General features: G+C 47.3%; 3 protein-coding genes across 4 annotated transcripts; 2 read left to right on the top strand and 1 right to left on the bottom strand.

Moving 5' to 3' along the window:
- Positions 1 to 186: 186 nt before the first annotated feature.
- On the top strand, positions 187 to 8,012 carry LOC308147790 (uncharacterized protein; the record flags this gene model as incomplete). The annotated part of the gene is made up of 18 exons (XM_080520123.1): positions 187 to 241; positions 355 to 518; positions 639 to 663; positions 1,022 to 1,135; positions 1,219 to 1,356; positions 1,442 to 1,557; positions 1,634 to 1,754; positions 1,995 to 2,560; positions 3,978 to 4,033; positions 4,080 to 4,168; positions 5,343 to 5,503; positions 5,607 to 5,631; positions 5,823 to 5,936; positions 6,204 to 6,335; positions 6,424 to 6,743; positions 7,099 to 7,216; positions 7,305 to 7,492; positions 7,590 to 8,012. 18 exons carry the CDS (start codon positions 187 to 189, stop codon positions 8,010 to 8,012), a joined length of 2,925 nt encoding a protein of 974 aa, XP_080376249.1.
- A 1,539-nt stretch (positions 8,013 to 9,551) lies between these two features.
- On the top strand, positions 9,552 to 12,506 carry prozb (protein Z, vitamin K-dependent plasma glycoprotein b; the record flags this gene model as incomplete). The annotated part of the gene is made up of 8 exons (XM_080520122.1): positions 9,552 to 9,636; positions 10,285 to 10,469; positions 10,546 to 10,570; positions 10,661 to 10,831; positions 10,962 to 11,093; positions 11,180 to 11,244; positions 11,331 to 11,496; positions 11,548 to 12,506. The coding sequence occupies 8 exons, from the start codon at positions 9,552 to 9,554 to the stop codon at positions 12,504 to 12,506; spliced, it is 1,788 nt and encodes a 595-aa protein (XP_080376248.1).
- A 277-nt stretch (positions 12,507 to 12,783) lies between these two features.
- Positions 12,784 to 16,818, bottom strand: pcid2 (PCI domain containing 2). 2 transcript variants are annotated; one of them, XM_080519997.1, is made up of 15 exons: positions 16,745 to 16,818; positions 15,922 to 15,958; positions 15,582 to 15,671; positions 15,397 to 15,470; positions 15,222 to 15,287; positions 15,024 to 15,065; positions 14,888 to 14,942; positions 14,642 to 14,745; positions 14,488 to 14,563; positions 14,271 to 14,412; positions 14,078 to 14,178; positions 13,545 to 13,618; positions 13,335 to 13,460; positions 13,020 to 13,143; positions 12,784 to 12,915 (listed from the first exon to the last, which is right to left on the bottom strand). In XM_080519997.1, the coding sequence occupies exons 2-15, from the start codon at positions 15,955 to 15,957 to the stop codon at positions 12,826 to 12,828; spliced, it is 1,200 nt and encodes a 399-aa protein (XP_080376123.1). In that variant the 5' UTR covers position 15,958; positions 16,745 to 16,818; the 3' UTR covers positions 12,784 to 12,825. The 2 variants fall into 2 exon arrangements, with proteins under 2 accessions (XP_080376123.1, XP_080376122.1); XM_080519996.1 differs by having other exon boundaries at positions 15,024 to 15,287.
- Positions 16,819 to 17,448: the final 630 nt, after the last annotated feature.

Below are 17,448 nucleotides of genomic sequence, written 5' to 3'. Positions count from 1 at the left end.
GAAGGACACAAAAGTTTACACTCATTTTGTTTTGTGACCTCCTTAAAAGCCTGACAAAGCACATTTTTGTTTGTTTAGATTTCAGGGGGGGGTCACAGGGCGAGGGGGCGGTGCCTGTGTGAAGCCCCGCCCCCCTGCAGCCCTGACTTGTTGTGAGGTTGGAGGAGTCGGAGGCCATTGGTGAAAATGCTGCTGCGAAGGACGAGCTGGATGCTGATGGTCGGAGTTGCTGCTGCTGCAGGTTGGAAACGTGAATGAAAACCTCCCTCGCTGGGACACAAATGTTTAATATTCTAAAAGTTGTATTTATGTTTGATAACTTGTGTGTGTGTGTGTATGTGTGTGTGCTCTCAGTGTTTGTGGAGCAGCATGAGGCCGAGTCCCTCCTCCACAGGCGGCGACGAGCCAACAGCGGCTTCCTGGAGGAGCTGAAACAAGGAAACTTGGAGCGCGAATGCATCGAAGAGATCTGCGACTACGAGGAGGCTCGAGAGGTTTTCGAAGACGACGGCAAAACCGTAAACACACAACAATTGTCTAAAAAAAATCCTGATCAAGAAATGACAAATCATTCACTTTCTCCATGGATATAAAACGAGAAAAGCTAAATTGATCACGAATTCATTTTCTTCCACCAGAGGCAGTTCTGGCTGACTTATGAGCGTAAGTAGCTTTGATTGACTTGCTGTAATTCATCTTTGTGAGGCTGTTGATAAGCAGACTATTCTGACTTGTGTTTAGCATGTGAGCAGCGTCAGGTTGTGACGGATTCATTGACTCTTTCTATTAAAAAAGGTGATCAAATCAAGACGCTAAAAGGCGAGAACCACTAGTGCTGTAATGCCACTTTACACCAGCAGATGGCGGAGTGAGTCACTCCACCGCTTTTTCCTGCATTCAGTCCAAAAACAATGAAAGCGGGTCATCACTGCCCCCCAGTGGTGAAAAATAGACACTGTACCTTGAAATGGCTGCGCTTTTGAAGGTTAGCTAGCTATTCTGAGCGTTTCCCTGCCGCCAGGCCGCGACCCCTGTCAGGTGAACCCGTGTCACAACAATGGCACCTGTGCTTACGTCGGCTCGTCCTACGAATGTCAGTGCCTGGAAGGATTTGAAGGTCGACACTGTCTGACAGGTAAAGGACGCCTTTCATCGGATCGGAGAGGTTCGTCCTACATATTTATCTTTAACGTATTTGTTAATTAATTGGCCGACTAGTGTTCGAGGACTCCCTGAAGTGTCTCTACCAGAACGGCTTGTGTGAGCACTTTTGCGACGGCTCCGGAAAACGACGCCGATGTTTCTGCGCCGACGGCTACCAGCTGGGAGAGGACGGACGGCAGTGCGTTGCCACGGGTAACAAAGACTTTTTAGCATTATTCAATAAGTGGATGTCAATATTTTTATATTAATGCTTATTTTCTTTTTTTTTACATGGCAGTGGCGTTTCCATGCGGTCAGTTGCCGCCGCTGGAGACTCAGATGGACCAGAGCGTTGCGCTCGATCCCCGGGTGGTCGGGGCGAACCACTGCCCCAAAGGGGAGTGTCCATGGCAGGTAACAGCAGAGAGCAGGGCGCCCCCTGCAGGCCGCACACGGCCGTGTCTCACTCCCGTCTCTGTGCCGAGTTCAGGTGCTGCTGCAGTTAAACGGAAAGAGTCACTGTGGCGGCGCTCTGATCCACCCCGACTGGGTCATCACCGCCGCCCACTGTCTCCATGGCAACAAGCCCCAGGACCTCACTGTGGTGGCAGGTAAAGTCATGAAGCCCACATCTGAACATGGTTCAATCACTTTTATTTTGAAACTGGTATTTGCAATTTTCCTGATTTTAATAGTTTTAATAAACGTTCTGCTGTAGTTTTTCTTCTTATTCAGTTATTTTATTCCATAAATAGTTTTTGTTGTGCTATTTTTGTTTTGCATTAAAACATTTTCACTTTAAATTGTGATATTTTTTCTTCTTCGTCTACTTCCGGCCTTGGCGCCACCAGGCGAGGTGAACCTGGACGCGGACGATGGGACGGAGCAGAGAATCCCCGTTACCATGGTGATGCTGCATGAGAACTACACGCGGTTGCCGGGCGACAGCGACCTGGGCCTGGCGCGGCTGCAGCACGCCGTCAACCTGAGCCGCAGCGCTCTGCCCATCTGCCTGCCCACCAGAGACTTTGTGGAGCGCGAGCTGCTGCTGACCCGCTACCACGCCGTCTCCGGCTGGGGCCGCCGGACGTCCGGCGGGAACGACGGCGCGGCGGCGGCGACATCGCCCGTCCTCCGTAGGATGTCGGTGCCCCTCATGCCCAACACGGAATGTGCCAGGTGGTCTCAGCTCAAGGTCACAGACAACATGCTGTGCGCCGGTTACCCGGACGGGCAGCAGGAGAGTTGCCGTGGCGACGACGGCAGCCCGCTGGTCACCGCTTTTGGCTCCACCAACTTCCTGACGGGTGTGGTCGGCTGGGGGCGGGGCTGCGCTCATCCGGGTTATTATGGGGTGTACGCCAACATGGCCAAGTTTGTGGACTGGGTGGACGGCGTGCTGAAGAGCGACCCGAGCGTCGCGCCGCCACCGCTGGAACAGGCGCACATTTAAAACGGTTTTCAAAAATAATCTCCAGGCTTTAATTTTAGCATCGAATTTTCTGTAAATCATCGACTTTCATTTACAAATCTCAAATAAACGTTTGTTATTGAAAATACTGTTTCATATCCCTCATTCACGTTTATTTTGAAGAGTAAAATCTTTTTTTTTTTTTTTAATTGTAATTCCGATTTACATGTCGATCTGGAGGCAAACATCCACTGAGCGTGTGCGGTGGCCTCACTCAACAGTTTATTTGACCCCAAAAGGACAAAAGAAGCTCCAACGAAGGTCAGTTACTTTTCAAATATGTTCCGACTCTATAACGTTGAGTTGGATGTTTTTCTCGAGTTTGGACCAGCAGGCCTCCTGAGAGCTGATTGGCTGCCGTCCAGCGAACCTGTTTGAGTGTAAATAGTGAGGTCACAGGAGAAAAATCCCAGTTTACCGTAACCCCCCCCTCATCCCACCACAGTCCTCCCACACTGACAGCCAGCAGAGTCCTGGTACTGCTGCAGGAAGAACTCTCCCCTCATTTCACCACCAAACACAAATTCCATTCCAGGGTTCAGGTTGACACTTGAATATGACTGTGTGCGTCTTGAATGAGCGGTTCATCGTCCAGTTTGATGTCCAGGTCAGCTGACATCAACGAGGACGTCTCATTCAGAAGAAAGAAGGCGGCAGCATCGGAAAGCCTTGATCTGATCTGATCATGAAATACTCTGAGACCACATGACACAAATACTCTCAGCGTGTTCCTGAAGTGTCAGAAGAATTAGACCACCTTCACCTCCACTGTGTTCAGTCATTTCAACTTTCAGTATCTCTGATAGAGATTAACAAATCACCTCTGAGGAACATGACCGCTTTGTTCCAGAGTCAGTGTGGAATTATTGTTTCAACAATGTCTGAACAAAAACAATCTCATCATTTCATCCTTGAAACCACGAAAGCCTGATATGATAACATGAACTCAAGATGTTCCTGAGAGAGTGCGAGATACAACCAGACTTTGGTTCTGTTTGAAATGACATCATTCCAGGACTCCACCGCCCTCATGACCAGCTGGAGACCAGAAACCAATACCGACTGAAGTTCTGACAAGAACCAAGGTCGTCCTGGACATGATGTTCCTGTAGCTTCAAGTGAAGGATTCTGGAGCAAATTGTAAATAAAGATTTCTGACCAATCACACAATATTTGAGTCAAAGCAGACAGAAAAGGTCTGAACATGAAGAGATTGTCGTTCACGCTCCGTCTTAAAATGTATTGCACAAAGTTTGAAAAACATAAAAAAGTAAACAGATATGAGCTCTGGGCCTGCAGCAGTGCATTCTGGGAGTTGCCGTTCTATCATGTGTGAGCGGATAAGCCCCGCCCACCCCTCCAGGAGGTCAGTGCCCTCCCTGCCTCCCTGCCTCCCCTCCTGTCCGCCCTATCTCCACAGTGAGACTCCATTACTCCCACTCAGACACACAGAGACTTCTTCCAGGCGAGCTGGACTCCGTCCTTCATCCGACATGTTGTGGAGTCGACCAGCGTCTGTCAGCGTCCTGCTGCTGCACCTGACCGCCGCTCATGGTACGTTTGATTCCCGTCCTCCGACCACAATGAGGTTTGTGTGTGTGTGTGTGTGTGTGTGTGTGTGTGTGTGTGTGATGTCAACATGTGATGTCACCAACAGCTGCAATACTTCAACATGTGAAGATCAGAGCACGATCACCGACGTCGCCGACATGAGTTAGTCCGGTTTTAACTGAGTTTTCACTTAATTTTCCAAAACAACTTTCAATATGTGTCACTTCTTAATATCTCTTTGTTGCGTCACAATACTGAGGAAATCAAGCTGCAGATGTTTGACGCTGCTGAATCTTCTCATTCATCAACCTTTGTTTGTTCCGATGTATTTTGCTTTGGTCTTTTCTGGGAAGTCGGTTCTTAAAACTTACCTGTGACATGTTTCAATGGCGTCCTGGTTCTCTCCTCCTGATCAATATCTTTAAGACTGCAACTTCAAAAGTCTGAAAAATGACAGAAAGATACATAAATCTTTTTTTTTCTACACAGGAGATTCCAGATCAGCTTCAATTAGCAGTTATGGGGTTTTTAATGTCAAATCTTAACCACTTGATTTGTAAAGACTTGATGCTTACCCGGCTTGCTTTTGGAGTCGCTCTGCAAAATTGTCCCCCTGGTAAGATGCTTTTCTCCAGCAGCATCTTCAGGTCATTTTTTAAGTAGGACTGCAGTGGTGAGCCGGATGTACTGTAGAAGACAAATGATCAGTGTGAGACATAATGCAGCGAACCAGCAGTCGCTTCAGTTCCTGCTGGAGAACCACTGTTCTGCTGGCGCAGGTTTACCTGACCGGATGAAAGATCCACTCCTTGTAGAAAGACAGGTTCCTCTTGAGCTGAGAGGAGCTCAACCGGTCCAGGTGGTGGAGTGATTCATTCATCCCCACATGAGGATCAGAATCTTCCACTTGAAGCCCTGAACAAGAGTCCGGGAGAAGAAGAGCAGCAAGAGTTTCATCAGTCAAAGAAACGAGGCAGTCTTGAAGCACTTCCCCTGATTCGGTCCGTCGGGCTCCTCCAGGAGTTTGGTGTGTTTGAACATGGATCCTGTTTGACCTCAACTCTGCCACATATTGTCACAAAGCTTCTGACTGTCAACGACTGAAAAGCACTTGTGAAATTGGTTGACAAAAAAAAGAAAGAAAGTCCACCTTCTCACATTTCACCTCCCTCGCCAGTTTTCTTGGACGCCCCAGCGGCCAATCAGGTGCTGCTGCGGCAGAGAAGAGCCAACAGCTTCCTGGAGGAGATGAAGCAAGGCAACAAGGAGAGGGAGTGCATGGAGGAGCGCTGCGACTGGGAGGAGGCGCGAGAGATCTTTGAGAACGTGGAGAAAACGGTACTGAAACACTGCCGACAACATTTTCTCAGTCCAAGTCCAATTTAAGAAATACAAGTGTGGTTTGTCTGAACACTCAAACTCTCTCTTTTTTTCCCCCCAGAATGAATTCTGGTCCATATATGTCGGTAAGGCAAATATAACTTCTGCTATTTTAAAGACCTCAAAGAGAAACAGAAATATTTTACGTTCTGAGGAGGATGCAACAAATCCTGGGAGCACAAAGTGGCTCATTCTTAACTTCAATTGAGCAAAGAGGGCGAGACGGTCCTTCACCAAATGGAGCCTCCACTGTGACCATGTTCCATTCCTCCTGCAGATGGCGACGCGTGCGAGACAAGACCCTGTGCTCACGATGGACTCTGCAAGGACGGGATCGGCACTTATACCTGCTTTTGTCAAGACGGTTACCAAGGCTTCAACTGTGAAATAGGTATGAATTTGGTCCACAGGTTTCCTCCCTGGTACTCTCCTGAAATTCACCCGGTCCGAGTTTAGGAACCACACCATGGTACCAGTAATGACACGGACGCTAAACCAGTCAACAAGTACTCTAAAAGAGAAGTGAACTATGGTTCTTGTCCCTGGCCGGTAAACAGTTTTTACTACGGAGTGTTACCGTCGCCCCGCCAGAGCACAATCAAGAGCTTCTTTGCGCCGATTCTTTCTCGTCCTATTGACGGTTTCCATCTCTTTGCAGTCATTCCTGAACTCTGTGAGAATAAAAATGGCGGGTGCGAGCACTTTTGCAACGTGGTCCAGGGAAACGTGGAATGCTCCTGTGCCGACGGCTACTTCCTGGCCTCAGACGACAAGGCGTGCGAGTCCAACGGTAAGACGGGCGACAAATGTCAAAACTCCAACAAAGTCTCACTCGTGTTCAAACCTTGACCTTTGAGCTTGAACACCAACTCCTGCAGAGAAATTTAAATGTGGCGCTTTAATCACCGGAGCCACCCGGACGGTTTTCCGATACGAGCGGAAGAACGCCACAGAGGGAAACGCCACCGTGGGGAACGCCAGTGAGGTGGACTCCCTCACACTGAACGCCACGGAGCTGAACAACTCCACCCAGCAGCAGGATGACCAAAGCCAGATCCCGCTGGCCCCACCATCCCTGAACAGAAGTATCGTTTTCACCGAATTTTCAGTTTTTGAAGAACAAATCATCCCTCACATGGCGGGAATGACACGGATTGTCAATGGAGAGGACTGTCCACCAGGAGAGTGTCCATGGCAGGTAGAGACCGTGTGGAAACACACTGATCATATGTTGTTGTCCAGGCGGTTGAGAGCGTCTTCAAATAAATCAGTGGCCGACAAAGAACAAAAGCTCTCCCTTCAAATTACAGACATTTGCTTAGAACAAAGAGGCATAATTTCAAAATATCTACCATAGACAACGCGTCAGAAAATAAAACACCTTCCTTCAGAATGAAACTCTCCCTACGAACAAAAAAACTTGATAAAAAGGGAGACACCTTATTTCAAAATTGTATTTATTTACAATAAAAAAAAAAAAGGAAAACTTCACTTCAAATTCGAATTCCTGCTTTTGGAAAAAGTGTGACATCACTTCCTGTTTGTCCGCGCAGGCTCTCCTCCTGAACGAGGACCACCAGGGATTCTGTGGAGGAACCATCCTCAACGAGTACATCATCCTGACCGCAGCCCACTGCATGAACCATTCCCGCTACATCTACATCAAACTCGGTCCGTCTTCATGAGCCAATCACGAGCCAGCGTGAGCAGGTCTGAAGTGCGACTCCAGAGGTATAATGATCCGTTTTCCCGTTTCCAGGTGAGTTCGACACGTTAGTGCAGGATGGCAATGAAGTGTCGTACCAGGTGGAGCGCATCGCCACCCACAACAGGTACAAACCGGAGACCTACCACAACGACATTGCGCTCATCAAACTGGCCACGCCCATCAAGTTCACCCGGTACATCCTCCCGGCGTGCATACCGGAACAAGACTTTGCCGAGAAGGTGAACCAACTCGAACCTGAGCCACAGACCTCAGCGCTGTTTGTGTGGAGATCAGGGTTCCAATGACCGACAACGGTGTCCCCCCGACTTTTCTCAGGTGCTGATGAAGCAGCAGTACGGGACGGTCAGTGGCTTTGGTCGCCTCGGCGAGGGTCGACAGCCGTCCACCATCTTGCAGCGCCTCACCATTCCCTATGTGGACCGTCAAACCTGCATCGAGTCCACGCAGCTGCGAATCTCCACCCGCATGTTCTGCGCTGGCTACGACACCATCGCCAAGGACGCCTGTCAGGGCGACAGTGGCGGGCCACACGTCACGCGCTACCGCGACACATACTTTGTGACCGGCGTCGTGAGCTGGGGTGAAGGCTGCGCGCGCAAAGGCAAATATGGCGTCTACACACAAGTGTCCAAGTACATCCGCTGGATCCGCGAGGGCATGGAGAAGCTGATGCCCCAAGTGCCGAGCGGCGGCAGGATGAGGAGACACCACGGCGCCATCAAGAGGCTCTACTTGTGAATCACCTGAGATGTACCCGTTTGTCCTTCTTGTGTAATCATTAAGACGTGCTGAGAGTCACTAACCACAGATGGGAGTTGCTCTGCCACTCTGGGTCCGTTACACTTCAGAATAAAAGACCACCCTACAAATCAAGACTTTTGCTTTCGGATAAAAAGGACCTCCTTTCAAAATAAAACACATCGCCTTCAATTAAAAGACTGCTTCAAAGTGCTGAAAATAGAAGCGAATGCTTCATAATATACCAATTCAGAGTCAACACATTCAATTCATGGGTCCTTTCTTGCTCATGTGAAATTGTTGGGTCAGTAAAAGTGCCAGGAGACGACCACGTTGTGCACACTGCAGAAATTACATTTAATTGAATCGAAATTAACCTTATGCTAGGAACAGTGGGCTGCCACAGTATTGTGCCGGGGAGCAGATGGGGGTCAAAGGTCCCAGTCAGTGACCCACAGTGGTGACCAAGTCGGATTCTTTTTATGCCCGAAATAAAACATAAGTGTAGTCTAACATAGAAAAGAAAGCCTTTAAAAGAAGAGCAAATATCACAGACTCAATACTCCAATTAAAAGAAATAACCACATTTAAAATGTGAAATACAGCAACTTCTAAATGAAAATAAATCCCCATGTTGTCAGCTTAAATTCAAAGTTTCATCAAAGCAGGGTAGCACAGCTCAAAGTGACATACTGGAGTCAGTAGTTCAGATTCAGGTGTTCCTCATGGACCGCACCTGGGTTCTTTACATTTCTAATTCAGAATTATTTTTTTTCTTGCTGTGTCTTTCAGCTCTTTTAGCTGTTTTTGGCTTCTATCGTCACTGCAATATGTTTCAGCTTTCTGCCTCACAACATTCATGCTTCCTGATTAAAGAAGTGAAAAATCAATCGGTTGAGTCCTTTTTTCAAAACTGACACCAAGAACAGGAACAAACATTTTCCATGATTGACACGTGTTGGTTTTGGTCTTTCAGTTTGTTTTCTTCCTTAGTGGCTGCACTGAAAAACACTTATTGAAATCTGAATTGTCTTCATGTTTCTTTACAAAATGTTGAGGATAAAACAATCGGCAGCCTGTTTTGGGCTTTTAGTGTTCGATCTGAGAGACTGAAGTCCTTGTTTACCTGAAGTAAACAAGCTGTGAGGGTCTCAGAGGGGGAAAGAGTTGGCGTTTGGTGAGTTTGGGAACAGATCAGAGTCCAGACTGTGGACACACACACACACACGCACAAACTTAATATTTAATTTCAAAATAGTAGAAAAATGCAGATTAAGGATGATAATGTCCGTATGAGTGTGTGTTTGTACACTTTTAAGTATGTCTGTCAGTGACCGTGGATATTTTAGTGGGTCTCATTGTATGTTTATATATTTGCTTGATACTTTGTGTTTAAGTATAGTCAGTGTGTGTGTCTGTACGTGTGTGTGGTTGTATCTTTGTATAGGTGGGTGTTTCCAAGTGTGTGTTTGTATTTTTGTAGGTGTAGCGGCGTTTACCAGTGTGTATGTGTGTGTGTGTGTGTGTGTGTTTAGTGTCATGGCGGCGGTCATCATGTCGGCGTCTCTACTCTGTTTGCTTCTCCTCGGAGGTTTGACCCTGGTCTCGTCTCAACCATCAGACGGTAGGAAAGACGACGGCAGGATGAAACCGCATCCGTCCTCAACGTTAGACACTTATCATGAGCATTAGCTTTAGCATTCGCAGGTCTTCGATCAGACTGAAAGCTCAATCAGCTGGCAACGAAACACGAGCAGGGGAGTGGATGTCATCAAAACTTAACCTGTATGTCTTTTATTACAATTTAAATGTTTATATTTATATACAAATGGATTTTTGCATTTTCTAATCCTAAATCATTTCCATGTTATCCGTTAAATTTAGAGTTCCGTATAGATATGTATGTTTGTCACACAGCCCACCTCCTCTAGTGGTCGGAGTAACTATGACAGCAGCAGTGCCCAGAGTGTGTTCAGGTCCAGAATAACACTGAAATTAGTTTTTTAAGTGTTTCCCAAAAAGCTTTTTGTTGTAAACAAGATTTGACAAGAAACTTTTACAGAAAAACAAAACGTTTGAGAGAAATTAAGAAATGTTACTCTTTCTATAAGATTTGAGCTGCGAGGAAATGAACGTCCACTGATGGTGTTTGAGCCCCGAGACCTAAAGTTGTTGTTTCTTCACCGTCAAAGCTGAAATATACGTTTTCCTAAAGCTCACCGCGAATTAGCCACCGGGTCTCAACCCGTTTACCGTTCCCATGACGATGAAGGTCCGGCGCGCCCGCCATCCCCCACGGTGTCGGGCATCGGCGCCCACGTGGGCTTCCTGCGGTCCAAGCGTGCGAACCGATACCTGCTTGAAGAGATCCTGCAGGGGGACCTGGAGCGGGAGTGCTACGAGGAGCGCTGTACATTCGAAGAGGCGCGCGAGTACTTCGAAGACACCGCGCAGACGGTCGGTCCAAGCACGTGAGGAAAATGCGCATGGAAATTAAAAAAAAAAATTCTAACCGCTGTTTATTTATGTGCAGATGATATTTTGGACACACTACTACGGTGAGTTTTACTCTGAAAACTACAGAATTAATTGAGAAAAGGCAGTGAGTGTCACATTGTTACCTGCTGACAGTCGATGTCTGCTCGTAGACGGCGATCAGTGCGATCCCAATCCGTGCCTCCATGGCGGCAACTGCACCGACAAAGTGGACGGGTTCTCCTGCAAGTGCCCCGCCCCACTTTACGGGCCAACCTGTGAGCTGGGAGTGCTGGAGGACCTGCGGAGACGACCACCGTCTTCACCGCAGACGACTCTACCAGGTTCTGCTGCTGGGGAACATCTGGGAGAGCTCATGCTCACGTTAACTGTCGCTTAGTGACCTTGTAACTGGTGGAACTGGAAAGGCCTTGAAGTGACTGGCAGATGAGTTTTACCCCACCTGTCTTTCAGAAATGTCCGAGTGTCCAACCAACGGTCCTGCAGCGTGTCACCAGCTGTGCACGGCGTCCTACCGCTCGTTCACCTGCTCCTGCATGTCGGGATTCAAACTACAGCACGACGGACGGAGCTGTTTGCCAGAAGGTTGAGTTTTCCCCGCAGAACAGACGTGTTCGCCACACCAGACTAAAAGCCCTCGGCTAACAAATTGCGTGTGTGTGTGTCCTCAGTAAAGTTTCCATGCGGAAGCCTTTCGGATCCGTCTCTGTGTCGCCATGGTAACTGTCCGTGGCAGGTAGGTTTGTCCCTGCAGTCTGTCCGTCCGTTACGTCTCAAAACACGAAACTGAAGCAGAGCGGTGGGGGTTCTTTGGGCCACCAGGCGTCCGTGCTGAACAGAAGAGGGGTGGAGGTGTGCAGCGGCGTGGTTCTGGGCCGCCGCTCCATCCTGACTGCTGCCAACTGCCTGGTCCAGGACTCTGGACGGGACCTCCGACCCTCCAACTTCTACGTGGTTCCTGGTACTCGAGTCAAACCTGGACACGAAGGTACTTCAACGAGTCTCACCCATCAGCTGAGCACGCCATCTTGTCTCCTAGGCAACAAGAAGCAGCTGTTCCCGGTCCGAGCGCTGTACCTTCACAACCGCTTCCATGCAGACGACCATGACAACGACCTTGCCCTCCTGGAGCTGGCCGGCCCCCTGCCCTTTGGCCCCGCCCTCATCCACCTCTGTCTGCCGAACAAAGACTTCAGCGAAAACATTTTGATGCACCCTGGGAGGATGGGTGTCACCAAGCACTGGGCGCAAGACCGGCAGCTGGTCCAGGACCTGGCCTACATGACACTGGACGACTGCCGCGAGAACATCAACATCTCGTACCGCCTCAGCAATAAAATGTTCTGCATGATGAGGCAGAACAGAGTGCTAGAGGACACAAATGGAGCTTTAACAAATCGAGAAGGTTCAAATCAGCAAGTCAGAGGTTTAGGGAACCCAAATGGACTTTCAGCCAACAGAAATGGATGTTTAGGGAACACAAATGTGGCACTGGAGCGCCGAAGACACAGCGATTGTCGAAGGATCCATAACAGGAACCAAAGCAGTGAAACCAGACCTTTGGGGAACGGAAATGGGTCTCAGAGTCTGGGTGAGTCTTCAAATGAAGCATTCAAAAACCAAAATAAGGTTTTGGGGAACCAAATTGGTGTTGATGGAGAGCTTCAAGGACAGGCCCATTCCCAGAACCAAACCCTGAACCAGGGACGAAATGGCACTGGACGCTTCAACGGTACCTCAAACACGCAGAACCACGGCAGCTCGAGGTCAAGGGTCGAGGTCGGACCTCAAGGCAGACCGCTGCCGGGGTCACCGGTCGCCACTGTGGAGCAAGAGACGGCGTTTCTCACTGGGCTGCTGATCTCCACTGACCGCAACGCCGGTAATGGTGCCGTGTTCATCAAACTGTCCCGGTACCTGAACTGGATCAGACCGAGGCTGCAGGCGTCCGAGAGCTCCGTGACGCCACAGGTCAGCCTGGATCCTGAGAGACGCTGACCAATCGGAGACGCCACTGACCGACCAGAGACTGCTGCTAAAGAACCAGAAATCGCTGTCAACTAATGAAAGACTGCCGCCGCCCAACAAGAGACCGCCACAGATATACTAATGGCCGCCGGAACCGCCTGTGGAACTGTTTGACGTTCGTTGCTTTTAACGTTTTGAAAGTGTGTTTAAAATGTGTAGATGAGTACAAAAAGGGCTTTAATGAATAAATGTAAAACCAAGTTGATTTATTTCTTTTTCTTTTCTTTTTTTTTTTTACAAAGTACAAAAAAAATCCGTGGTGGAAGGGGAGGATTGTGGGCAATGTCGTCTAGGAGACAGACGACAGAGAAGGGAAGGGGTTTTGTTTGCTGACCACCAGTTTCTGGTGCTGGTGCGAGATGTAGCCTTTGATGTGCCCCTGGCAGGAGAAACACACACACACACACACAAAAAAAAGGTAATGATTGTGACTCCGCCCCCTCACCTGCTCACTGGATATTTGAAAAGTGGGCGGGGTCTCACCATGTAGATGAGGTTAGCGAGGATGCACTGCACCTCGTCGATGTCCACATCCTCCACCTGCATCATCTTCAGAGACACCAGGAAGGCGTCCAGAGGCAGCTGGTGGGTCCTCAAGAGCAGGTACCTGCAGGTAAGAGCCAATCACAGGTCAGGTGGGCGGGGCCTGTCGAAACTGTGTCGAAAAGTTGACGCAAGGACCAAACACCAGGGACCAAAAGAGAACTCACACTGATTAAAGGTCAGAAACATGCTGATTGAAAAACACCGAGTCGCAGTCGCAGGTTTTCGTTGTTGTTGAGAAATAAAAACACTCACACTTTCTTGAAGAGGTTCCTGTAGGTGATGATCTTGAGCTTCTCGAGGATGAGGAAGATGCCGCAGCGGATGAAGAAGGTCTCGTGTTTGGAAAGAGCTTCGTTTAGCAGCAGTAGGTTCCCCTCGCTGGCAAACAAACAAACAAACAAACAATTAAATGCACTTTAAACCGACACCGACACGCCCCCTTGGCCCCGCCCCTCTGCTTACCTCACACCTTTGGTGACATCAGCAAACTGCATGAGGTCATACTTCCTGAGGAGTTGATGAGTCGGCATATGGCCCTGAAACAAACCAGATTCAAAAGGCTCGAGCCACTTTGGAGCATTTTAAACCAACTGAACCAGTTTAAACTAAGCAAACCAGTATGAAGTAGTTTAAACCAACACATACATTTTAAACTCAACCAATTAAACAGTGTGAATTGGTTTGTGTCTGATTGATGCTCAATAAAGAAGCTTACCTTGCAACTGAACCAGTTCAGTAATGAAATCAACCAATCTAACCCGGTTTAAACTAGCCAAACCAGTTTACAACCATTATAAACAATTTTAATTGAACTGAACCAGTAAAAATCAAGAGAAGCAATAAAAACCAGTTGAAACTAAGTGATTCTGAAAATCAACAAAACCATCAATATTAATCAACAATGGATGTAAACCAGTGTAAGCTCCATGTTTCCAGATGAAAGTGGTGTGGATGTGGAGCAGGTCAGGGTGTGTGAACAGAACGTGGTTTGGTACCAGCAGCATCTTGACGGGCAGCAGGTAGATGAGGATCATCCTCTTGTTCTTCTGGCTGGAGCGGTGACAGTGGTGGAAGGCGTAGGACAGGAACTCCTCGGCTGCGGAAACACAAACACGCCGTCACTCCCGTTTCCAAGCCGCCGCCGAGGGGCGTTCAGGGACGGTGGGGTTTCCCGGCGCCGCACAACACCTGGTTTGAAGTCGCTGTCAAACATGGCCTTGCGGCCCACGTAGTACTTGTAGGTGACCTTCTGGGCCGGGCTGTAGTCGTTCTTCAGGTTGGAGCTGTCGATGGCTCGGATCAGAGGTTTGCACAGGTGCAGCTTGTTGATCTGCTCCACACAAACAAACAACGAGTAAACAGTTGGTCAGGAAGTGTCGCCGGTTCCTGATGAGGGCACACTCACCTTGAAGTAGATCTTGAAGAGCTGGTTACTCAGAAACATCATCCCCCACTTCTTGGAGTCGTCGATGCCGGCGCGGCTAAACGACACGTTCGGGAGCATCGTGTTAATCCCAGTACTTTGCTGCATTTGGAGTAAACGAAGAAGAGGGACTCACTTGTCGCTGGCACAGACTCTGAAACAGCTCATCAGTTGCTCTGCAGCCTTTTCCAGCATCTCGCCAGGCTGACCTTTGCCCTTCTTCTGGAGCTGCTGCTCCGCCTGCCAACAAACACAGACTCCATCACACTGCCAGCATTGAGTGATTGACAGACCTTGAAATACATCTGAATCTAAATTAAATAAAAACTGTGTGCCTTTTGTTAAATTCAAAAATAGCACCTGGATGTAGAAATGTCCTTACATTGTTGGCGAATATCCGGAGATCGAGCGTGACGGCGAACATGACGGGCAGCGCCCTGAAACGCACCACAAACCAACACGGTGCGTTCAAAGACGGCTCGGTCAACAGAAACCTCCTCTACACAATGTCAACTCACCAGTTTTCTTCTTTGTGGGACTGAAAGGCTCTCAGGAAGGATGTGGTCGGGTCAAGGGGAAAAACTCTCAACATCAAGTTGTCGTAAAACGATGGTTTTATATATGTATATAACAATGAAACAGCATTTATTATTCCTTGTTGACACGTAATGTCCATTTTGAAAGTTATCAGACTTCCAAAGGCTTCTGAAGGATATTGAACGACGAGCGTCTGAAACTTGTACGCTTCTACAAAGTCATGATTCGATACTGCATACGTGCACCTGAAACACACACACACACACACACACACACACACACACACACACACACTATTATAAGGCGACAGGAGATGAATACAAGTTTGTCGTACAGAGATCTGTCCTGTCCTACCTGAGGTGAGCAGCAACCATCTCGTCATACGGTGGCTCAAGAATCTGTTGACACTTCTCCTCTGGGCTTGCCAGCTGAAACACACACACACACACACACACACACACACACACACACACACACAGGTGAGGCGTTGTCCTCCATGTGTGCCAATGCGAACGCTGCTTGAGTGGGCGGGGCCTGACCTGGAGGCGAGGGTTGGCCACATGCGGATGCTTGAAGGAGAGCAGCTCGGCGCAGAAGGAACCGTCTCGGTTCTCGACGGCCTCGTACAGCTGCAGGAATGAGAATCACAGTCAGGCGTCACGTCAGCGACATGTAAAGTCAGTGACCAGAGGTCAAAGTTCACCTGCATCAAGTACAAATTGAGGGAAACACAAAAACTGCAAAAAGACAATTCCATGCACAAGAAAAACATTTGTGAGCACGGTTATAGACTCTTTTGAGCCTCAATTTTTCTGTAGTTTTTCCAGCTTTGTCATTTGATCTGATCATGGCCACCGAGTAAAATATATTTGATCTTACCTGCATCAGGTACTGGTTGATGGTGATGTGAGCCATGCTGAAATGGAATGAGGAAGAGAGGTTTTGTGTGTGTTTTTTAATTGTATTCACACCAGGTCATTTCTTAGTGTTTTTAAGTCATTTATATTACAATTAGAAACAGTTGATAAGAATCTTTTTTTTTTAACATATTCATTGCGGAGGATTGTGTATACATACATATGTGTATGTAATTATTATGGAATAAAGCCATCATATCAAACTGTGGGAAAACTGAATATTTTCTGGATGGAGTGTAATTTATTTCACATCTTTTATCATATATTTTTTAAAATATGTATAGAGTATCTGGAAAATATTTCAGATTTAAAATGTATTGGAATATATACAAATATTTTATTTTTATTTATGAAACACAGAACTTAATAACGAAACAATTCTGTAGCTCTCTTTAACATTTAATATTTCATATAACGTCTTTAATAAACGTGACACAGTTAAAACGTGTTAAGTAATCAGTTCTCACTGTAAAGGGATTTTACATGTAGCTTCTTAAGAGTTAAACCCCGAATTCAAATGCATTGAGGAACTTATGCCGAAGTTAACCTCATCAAAGCTACAATGATAGTTATCAAGTCATTCGGAGATTTTTCTTCGTCACAATTAAAAATTAAACGTGCTTTTCCGTGTTAGCAGGCTAACCAGTTAGCATGTTAGTTAACTGGTGAGCACAGCAGTTAGCACTTCGGCTGTGGAAACGGAGGAACAACACATAGTTTCAGGATGTGGGCGCGTAAACAACCAAACGTGTGACAAAGTGAAGCAAAGACAAACAGTAGCGCACCTGAAAAGTGAAGGTTTAACGTGAAAAATGTCCCGTTTCGTTCATGTAGAGATTAATCCGGACAGCTAAGGCTGTTGCACACTGAGAAGACCCGCCCTCCCCAGACTGTGATTGGTTGACAGGCTTCCTGTTCCGGGAAGCAGGAGCGATGATTGGTCATCACTCCAGTTAAATTAAGCAGGAGCGATGATTGGTCATCACTCGAGTTAAGTTAAGCCAATGAAATGCAGAGAAGACGGAAGTGCGTGCGTCAGTGTAAACAGATGAGATTTAACCCATTTTCAGTACGAAAGTTGAGCGAACAACAACTTTGGCCGAGAAGTTGAGTTCTTCTTTGTGTCTTTATTTATTTATTTGTTTGTTTATTTGTATATATGTATTTTACCAACTTATGTGGAATTGTTGGTTTATTGGCGTGCCTTGAAATGACTGTTTATGGTGTTTATCTAGAATTTTAAATTGCAAACTGTCACACTGAGTTTGATCGTCATACAAAATTGAATCATACATTCGTCTTGGATGTCGTATTCATATTAGACATTTTTTTTTCGCATTTTCTCAATAAACTTATTTGCAATCATGAGTAAAAAGGGCCACAGACTGTTTGAAGCTTTATTGACACAGAGCAGAATCACAGTTTCTCCGAGGATCAGCAGACAAAGTACAACAGAGAAAACTGCAGAAGAGGAACAAACCTGTTTACA

This window comes from Blennius ocellaris (genome assembly GCF_963422515.1).
Source record: "Blennius ocellaris genome assembly, chromosome: 24".
Taxonomy (NCBI): domain Eukaryota; kingdom Metazoa; phylum Chordata; class Actinopteri; order Blenniiformes; family Blenniidae; genus Blennius; species Blennius ocellaris.
Note: the sequence above shows the minus strand (reverse complement) of the source record. Positions and strands in the feature narration are given on the sequence as shown.

Bases quoted from the DNA above. Each gene is read 5' to 3' on its own strand.
- pcid2 (XM_080519996.1), bottom strand. From the start codon at position 15,957: ATGGCTCACATCACCATCAACCAGTACCTGATGCAG. The intron at 14,564-14,641 runs GTGAGTCCCTCT...CGTGTCGTTTAG, and splicing joins AGAGTCTGTGCCAGCGACAA to CCGCGCCGGCATCGACGACT. The intron at 12,916-13,019 runs GTGAGACCCCGC...TTCTCCTGCCAG, and splicing joins TCGCTAACCTCATCTACATG to GGGCACATCAAAGGCTACAT.